At 39.4% G+C, this 9,089-nt stretch overlaps 1 protein-coding gene across 1 annotated transcript in view; it reads left to right on the top strand.

Moving 5' to 3' along the window:
* GNA12 (guanine nucleotide binding protein (G protein) alpha 12) overlaps positions 1 to 8,359 on the top strand; it is a gene marked incomplete at its 5' end in the record, with an annotated part of 23,817 nt that extends 15,458 nt beyond the window's left edge. The window contains 2 exon segments of the mRNA XM_010134313.1: positions 6,777 to 6,827; positions 7,790 to 8,359. Coding sequence (XP_010132615.1) covers positions 6,777 to 6,827; positions 7,790 to 8,359 — 621 coding nt within the window.
* Between the last annotated feature and the right edge of the window lie 730 nt (positions 8,360 to 9,089).

Below are 9,089 nucleotides of genomic sequence, written 5' to 3'. Positions count from 1 at the left end.
ATGAGTTTTCAGAAAGCCATCCTGACTTGGCCAGAGATTTTTTGCATTGTCTGTTTTTACTGAGCTAACAAATAAAGAATTTTTAAAATATCTCCAAATTTTAGCTTCTGCTACCTGCACTCTAAGACTAGGCAGTAGAAAGAAGAGTTAGTTTTTAGAAGAAGCTTGGAATCAAACCATACTTTTTTTTGTACTTGGCATGTTTGTAGGGTACAGATAGCAGCAACTTGGATAAGCACTGGAGCTGCTGGATGGGAGCCAGTAGCTCAGTCTGTTGTTAAGGAGGAAGTTAAATAACACTAGAGAGATTTGGTAGTTAGAATTCTGTGCAGGTAAAGATGGAGAAGCGGTTAGTCTCTGCCTTGGAACTGGTGATTGAATGAAAAGTTAATGTTTGTCTTGTATCAATAAATAGTTCCCAGACAAGGTGTAGAATATCTGTAGAACAGAATGGGCATCCACATTTTGGGGTAATTTAGGCTATTTCAGCATCCTTCTGAGCAAATTCTTGAGAAGCAGAGACTTGCTTATCTCCTTGGGAAATAATACTTAATTCATCAGCTGTCACAGAGAAGAGGACATGCTTCTGGCTGTAGTAAATCCATGCCCTGTTACCAGCAAGGCAGAAGGAAGTGCAGATTTAGAACTAACCTGCTGGAAGAGCCTGCGGGTTTGGGGAGAGGGAGCTGTGTGTTTGTACTTGCCCCTCGGGAGAATTTTAACCCTGGGTCTTTGGGGTTTGTGAGGGACTACTGCTTCTCTGGGACACCACCAGGGTGCAGAGCCTGGAGCCGTGTCTGCGCACTCACTTCCAAAGGATATATATATTACAGTGGCAGGTTATTAACCTGCTGCTTGTGTCCAGCTTGCATGAAGAAAAGCATTTCCTGTGTCTCCCTTTGCTGATGATGTTTTGGGTGCTAATCTCCATACCCAAAAACTCAGCTGATCTGATGTCTCCAGCATTTTCAAATGCTTGTCTCTTGGTTATTTTCTCCTACTTCTGAGCTCATAACCTATCTCTTCCCTTGGGCCTCTGCTTTGGATATCTTGCTTTTATAAAACATCTGAAATTGTAACATTCAAACCCTTACCATCAACAGGCGATTGACATCCCATGGAACTCAGAAAAATAAGGCCTTGGTATTTGTCTGAAAGACAAAAATTTCACTTGCAAATTAGTGTTCAGGATGTGTCTGGCAGTCCTAATGGACTAGTACCTTCTATAAAGGCCAGTTCTGGATGAAATCATGTGTCGATGCTCTAAGTCCATCCCATTTGCGTATCTGAAATCTCAGAGGTTAAAGGCTAAAGGAGATTCCCAAACTTCTCTCTGGGATCTCCTGGAGTTCGTCTCTGTTTCTCAGCCTTGCTGGCGAATGTTTTACCATGCCTGAATGGAGGGTGGGATACAAACACTGCTGCTCTTTATTTTTTTTTTTTTCTTTAGATGACTGTTGCTGTTGCAACAGTCCCTGTTTTTTAGATCACTATTGCAGATTCAGCTGACGTTTGTGGCAGTTACTTTCAGTATCTGTTTCTCCATGTGTTTTCCCCTATTTGTGGAAATTTTGTTAAATCTGTATTGTGTGCTTCCTTGAAGTCTAACACTTCCTTCCTGTGTGATTTGATTCATCCTCTGAAACAAGCCAAGGCTAACAGGTCTACCTTAAATTGTGTACAATTAAATTTAGCAGCTAGAGACAGAATGATCAGGAAGGGCTAAATTAATGTTATGTCAGAAAGGCCTTGGGACAAGGAAAGGAAAAAGGCCAATTTGGAACACAGGGTCCTCTTTCAAGTCTCTTAGTTCAGAGCAGAATTCAGCGGAACTGGATTTCAGAAGAAGTTTGAAATGCGCCTGTGCTTTAGGGAACTGGACAATAGGATGTTTCACTATCATTTACAATCTGACCAACTGGCGCTTTGAATAACTGGCTGAGGGTTTAAATGACAAGCTGATGAATTCTAGCCTTGCAGAACATTTTGGGTTACCGAGTTTCTGTGGGTGTCTTAAAGTAATCTACATAAGATTTGCTTTGCATTTATTTTCATGAAATGAATACTGCTTAGGAACTCTGCCCAAGTGTGTTCTGCTTGTTTTTTGCTATGAGGCTATCAATGGCAAAGGAAGGGATGCCAGATTGGTTATAATATTTCTGTGGGAGATTTCCTATGTGCTATGAACCTAGCCTGAAGGGACAGAGATGTTAAATTCAATTAGTTATTTTCATGGTGACTTATTTGCAGCCAATATTAAGATAACTTTGATATATTACAAAATACATAGAATAAAAACTTCTTAAATTTGTGGCATTTGCTCCTTGAGGATGCTGTGTTCAAAATAATCTAGCATAGAGGAGTTTTAGAGCACTATTTCAGCAAGCAAGAATATATGCTTACATTTTACCTTTGCTCTCTTTCTCCTCCAACAGTTGATATTTAAGCAAATTGTCCTATTTGCTCTGTTTTTGCGAAACTTTATACTGCAGATAGGACAGTTAAAAAAATTTTTAAAAAAGATCCAATAGCAATGCTGCACTGTGGAACTTGTGGGCTCGTTGTAAGCCTTCTGTTTGTGTTTCTTGATTCCCCCAGTTCCCAGATGTGTAGTGACTCATCCTACTGAACAATGGGAACAGCATCTCTTACTCCTTCACTTGGTTCCCATTGCAGAACTGTTACTCAGAGGATATATATTACAGAGGGAGAAGAGATTAGCAGTGAGAGAATGAATCATCCAAGCGTTTGTGGTAACTCTTGTGTGGTGAGCAAGAAGTTAAGGAAGATGAATGGTCTATGCTGTGCTCCTGTGTACTGAAAAGGAGTATCTGAATTATGTAAAATTCATAACTCAGAGGTCACTCTTCCCTCCCCCACCACTGTCCTGGAAAACACAGGGCATGGGTGGAAGACAGCATTCTGACATCGGGATTTATTATCAAGGAGGATGGAAAAACTTAGTTAGAAGGTTTGTATCAACAACAAAATAGATGATGGTCATCTCAGGCTTTGCTGAGATAACTTTGAAATATGAAATATGCTAATAGACTATTAGTTAAAATTAAAATGATTTAAAGAATATTATTTATTAATATTGTTAGAATACAGTTTTTAAAGGAAATAGTGTACTAACAGGGAAATACAAGATTTGAGTCTTTTGAAATCTGAAAAGACAGAAGCTCAGTGATCTTCTATGAACATAGTTGATCTGAGGAAGTTTCTTGAGCTGCCACAGTTTTTTCTGGCCACACCAGCCTGTAAAGATGGACACATCTGACCTGGACTCTTTTTGTTTGTTTTTTAAGTGAACATACCATGTGATTATCTTTAGGTATTTAAATATAATATAAATAACTTTGGCTTTGATTTCTGTTTTGCTGCTTGCAAGCATAGTTCAAAATAGATTGCAGTTTTAAAAAAAAACTACTTGTTTTTTTTCCACTAGATCCATGAAAATAGTGCAATTGAAGCTGTCAATCTGCATAAAGATATCTTTAGTATCTGATGAATCAATAGCAAATATTTGCTGCCACTTCTATAGGAAGTCATGCTGGTGACACAGAAATAGCTGGCGAAGAGCTGGAAAAGTGCTGAGCCAGCTTTTGAATGTAGTTGAATGGCCAAATGATCTTAGAGAAACACTAAATTTGTGCTGAAAAAGCCAAACCGCCTTGTTTATGGTCATGTCCTCAAGAGGGAAAACAGTTCAACATGAGAGGGACAGATGATACTTTTTGATAATAATTTGCCTTGAATGGAAAACCTACCTGGATGAACAATTCAAACTCTTTGCATGTGTGTTTTTTCTATGCATACATCTATATATGTGTGTATACACACACACATCTGTTTGTCTGTGTGTATAACACCCAAACCATGAGATAGAATTGCATAAGTAGTAACTTATCAATACAATTTAAAAATGCATTTACGTGCAGCTTGATATAAAGCTAAATAAATTTGACTTCCAGACCTAATTCATATTGCTATGTATTTTCCCTGGATGACAAGGAAAAAATTAAAAGGTAAAGGAGTATCCAGTTAATACAATTGTTCTGATTAGAAATACTAATACAAAACAGCCCTGACACCTGGAGTGTCCATACTTTCCTCATTTACATTTCAAGTTATCCATCAAGTCAGTTGGTGCCATCTGCAGCTGCTTTGTGCTTCCTGCTCGAGGACCTGAAATACCCCACGCGCTTCCCAGAAGCCCCCAAGTTTTCTGTGAATCCGACTGAGATGTAGAGCAAGGTTACTCCGGTTCTTTGGAGCAGGAGCTGAATCCGCACTTCCCTAGGCCGTAACACAGGACTTGATTGGGGAATCGTTTTTTAAAGGGGTTTAAGTGTGTGGGTTGGATTTGGTTTTGGTGAGTGGGTTCTCCCTTCAGGTTTGCGTGCTTTAATGTCTTGAGACTTTCTGAACTTCAGACCCTCTGGAGCTTGTCCAGGATTTGTTGTTTTGACTGGAAACAGATATTTTGACTTAAGTACTGGGTGTCTTTGAATTCTGTGCTAGGAGAGAATATTCGGATGTCTTCAGATCTGTCAGACCACGCATATGGTGTTCACACCTGTTCCAGCAACCTGACTCCGTTACCCAGCTATCCAAGTGTTTCGCAATTACTGCTTAGAATTTCCCAGAATGAATTATTTGACTTAATTGCAATGTTATGAAGAGCTGTACGAGAAACTAGAGCAGTGTAGTTTCCCTAAATCACTGCAGAAATGAACACATCATGTTTTCATTAATCAGATTGTTTTCTTATCTTCTTATAAATGTGCAAAACGTTAAACTGATGAATGTGTGGGGCAGGAAATAGGGGAGGCGGAAGCTGTAAGTCAGGTAAACTCACTTGTGTGTCCCAGCAGTTTACATGCACCCAGCTGTTTCCTGCTCTCGGCGTGGGAGGGTACATGGGCTAGGCAGGGACTCTTACAGCAGCAACTAAGAACTGCAGCTGAGTTGCACATCTAAAGGCATTGTGTAGGACTGAGGACAACAGCTAGAGAAGGGTTTTTAGTAGCTTCAGTGACCTTTTCTTTTTGGGTTCTCCCATCTCCTAAATACAAGTAATGCTGTACAGAAAGGCCTTTTCTCTTATTCGTTCAGTCTGTGCTGTCTCTTCTGATCCGACAGAGTGCCAAAAAATACAGGAAATTACTTTCACCTTATGAAAATTCATGATTGTAAGGAAGCTCTTGGAGCAACTGTTCTTTGGAAAATTCCCTCCTCTCCAGCCCCCTGAAAAGTAAATTTTTCTGCTAGTGACGCACTGTAAATCTTATGCGATACTTGGGAGTTTCTTGCTAATAGATGTGTTCTTGCTCCTTAATGGAAAGACACTTCCAGTTTTAAATGTTAAGAAGTTATAAGCTACAGCTCCTTTTTGTCTGTGCCTTACACTGAAGGTACGTACTTGCACAGTGCACTTTATCCTTTGATCTCCAGTCTGATTCTTCCAAATCAACTGTTGTGTTGGCATCTGTTTGAAGTTGTTCTGGAGGGGAATAATTCCCTTCTATTGCCTCAACCCTGTGGCATAGGGGAGACTGGGTGGTTCAAGAATTTATACTGCTGTTGGAATCTGAGATGGTATTTTGAGAATGTTCTCGTTCTGAATTACTGACTTGGTGAGGGCACCTGCTGGTGCTTTGGTCATTGATGACATGGCCCTGATCTGTGATACGTATAATGGGTTATGCTGCCTAAAATTATTAAAAGGCAGCAGGATTTTCTGTTTTCAACATGGAAACAGTTTTAGTACTTTATTTATTAGTACTTTATTAATGTGCTGGGCTTCTCGTATGCCCTAGTGTGAAGTGGCACTCAATGTGCAATACATGTGCAAGATTGTTGTGTTTTTGGAAAAACCCAACCTACCTACAGAAAATACCCGACAAAACTTCTTCTGCATTTTCATACAAGGAAAAATGTTCTCTGTACACATCGCCTACATTCCTCTCAATATAACTGCTAAAGGATTTTGTACATGATGAGCAAATCCATTATTAAAAGTCTTGAGCCTAAAAGTGAAACTATCTGTAGGAGAGAAAGTCCTTCAGAATGTGCCTTTTTTTTTATTTTGACAGGCAAGTCAAGCTTGAATTATCATAAATTGTAGGTGACTTAAATCTTCCGTTTTTCAAAAGATACGCCAGCGAGTCTGGGATATGCTTCTGTTCACTGTTATGAATTTTAAACAAAATACATTGGTTTCTAATAAATGTGTAAATTGTAGGTGACTTAAATCTTCCGTTTTTCGAAAGATACGCCAGCGAGTCTGGGATATGCTTTTGTTCACTGTTATGAATTTTAAACGAAATACATTGGTTTCTAATAAATGTGGTTTTATTTTTACTCTGACCCAGTGTCAATTAACTGCATTCATCATACAAAGAGGAGAAAAAACGTAAATCTTTAAACCCAAGGACTGACTTCAATACCACGTTTCATTGTAAAGATTTACTAGATAGATTTGAGAATTTATTCAGATCTCGCTCAGCTTTGATTTTTCTAGAACAGAGAATTGCTTTCAGAAGAAATACGGCCTTCGGTAGTAAGTTATGGCAGCTCCATTATCAGCAGTTTACGTGAATCAAGCTGTGTGGTACTGCTATTGCTCCAGCTCCGGAAGGATGTTGTCCAGGCTTCCACTTGTGATATTGCTCTTTGAGACCTCATGCATGCTGGAAAGTGAAAAGGCTACAGTTCAGTTGGATTTGCTGTCTAGAAACAAGCTTAGTTCCCATCTCTTTCCTTTTCCACAGGGTGAATCGGTGAAATACTTCCTGGATAACCTGGATCGGATCGGTCAGCTGGTAAGACATGCCTTCTCTTGCAGAACAGAGAGATAATGGAAGCCTGGGTGTGCTGTGATTAATACTTTTTGGCTTTTTTTTTAAACAGTAATGCATTAAATAATGTCAGTTCTTTCTCTAGAAATAGTAAACTCCAGCCTTATGAAACTGAAACTTAGTATTTGCTTAATCTTTTTTTGGCAGACAACAAATACTGTTTATGGAAGTTGTATTTATACGTGTGTTTTCTTTTATCAGTCCTTTTATGCAGCCCCTGGATCTCATTCAGTTTTTATGATGATCTGATGGCTGGTGCTACTTAAGGTAGCAGAGTGAAACCTCACCAAATAAAAAATTACTAGCACTTAGAGCATTCAAAATCTCTAATGAAAACATTTGTCAGGAGACTTGGAGGAGAAAGAAGGGAGTTTATTTTCCTAAATAGGAAAATTGTCTTGAAATACTCAAATTTCTGAAGAACAAATCTCTCTATAGTGGTGGGCTGGGCCACAGCCTGCGGTAGAACATATTGCTGTACTCGCTGGTCGTGGAGTGTGAACCTCGTAGAAGTATTTCCACTAAAGCTTGCAAGATGTCCTTTGGAAGAGTAATGAGCTGTGAAAAACTGGATTTCAAAACCTTTCCGTGATGACTCGATCTGCTTTACTGAACATTACCTAGATGGCAATAACACTGTAGCTAAGAATTTCACAATGAAATAATAGATTTCTGCCTGAAACTGAGAGGCTTGAAGGATAAAGATGTGAACAAGTGCATTAGTCCTATGTTCTTATTTTCATATGACTCTTCTCTGGCTGGTTACCAATGTGTTGAGATAAATGGTCAACAGTCTGTTATTTTTCTAAGTTAGGTATTCAGTCTTCACTTTAAAGTTGTCGATTTTTTTCCCATTGCTTCAGTGTTCTGGCATTAACCAGCATTTTTAAAGGACTATTTTTGACACTTCTCTCCTTCTTTTACAGAATTATTTCCCCAGCAAACAGGATATTTTGCTGGCTAGAAAGGCCACCAAGGGGATAGTAGAGCATGATTTCATCATTAAAAAAATACCTTTCAAGATGGTGGACGTAGGTGGACAGAGATCTCAGCGTCAAAAATGGTTCCAGTGCTTTGATGGAATAACATCAATTTTGTTTATGGTCTCCTCCAGCGAATACGATCAGGTTCTCATGGAAGACAGGCGCACAAATAGACTTGTGGAGTCCATGAATATCTTTGAGACAATAGTCAATAACAAGCTTTTCTTTAATGTTTCTATTATCCTATTCCTCAACAAGATGGATCTTCTTGTAGAGAAGGTAAAGACTGTCAGCATTAAGAAGTATTTCTCGGACTTCAAAGGTGACCCTCACAGGCTAGAAGATGTTCAGCGTTACCTGGTGCAGTGCTTTGACAGAAAGAGGAGAAATCGTAGCAAGCTGCTCTTCCATCACTTCACCACTGCCATAGACACTGAAAACATCCGCTTTGTTTTTCATGCCGTGAAGGACACAATCCTTCAAGAGAATCTGAAGGATATTATGTTGCAGTGAAGGAGAGCAGCTGATGTTCTGTCAAAATTTGCCAGAGGGTTAGATCAAAGGGGTTTTTTTGTCCTTTCTTTATGGCCCTTGCATGTGGTGTAGGACCCATGCTAATTACTTGGCTCAGGAATGCTGTAAACTAGCCAGTCCAAACAGGAGCTATAGGCCGAAGGAGTCAACTGTTGATGTTAGCTACTGAACCATTTGGACTAGAAACACTACTGAAACGTGGCCATTGTAGGTTCTGTACCTGGTTTGGAACGCTGAATAACACAACCACCTTCTGCCTTCTTAGAAAAAAGAAATCTCTGACAAACTGTGTATGGAAGACACATTAGCTTAAATGAATATCCTCATTTTTCAGAGACACTAGTTGTACAAACTGCCTTTTTTTTTTTTTTTGTAGCTTGGAGGTGCTGAATCGATCAAACTAATCTAAAAGTAATGAGATTGGCAGCTGTCTTGGAGAACGTCAGTGGAAGTTCCGTTCTTAACCCTTAGGACTATAACCAGATCTTGTGTGCGTGTTCAGCTTTGCCAAGGGTCTGGAATCTGCTTATGAAGGTGGATGCACAGCTCTTGTCTGAAGGTTTTGCACGACTCTCCTGAGGCACAAGTCTAAAGCTGTGTAAGGAAGTGGTGTTGGAGCAAATTGGATAGGAAGTTAAGGCCTTGCTGATAGGGAGCAGGGTTTATTTTGCACTATGTGTGAAGGGTATTATTAGATCACAGGAAAACT

The sequence above is a fragment of the Buceros rhinoceros genome, unplaced genomic scaffold (genome assembly GCF_000710305.1).
Source record: "Buceros rhinoceros silvestris isolate BGI_N320 unplaced genomic scaffold, ASM71030v1 scaffold25114, whole genome shotgun sequence".
Lineage (NCBI taxonomy): Eukaryota > Metazoa > Chordata > Aves > Bucerotiformes > Bucerotidae > Buceros > Buceros rhinoceros.
The sequence above is the reverse complement of the archived record's forward strand: the minus strand, read 5'-3'. Positions and strand labels throughout refer to the sequence as shown.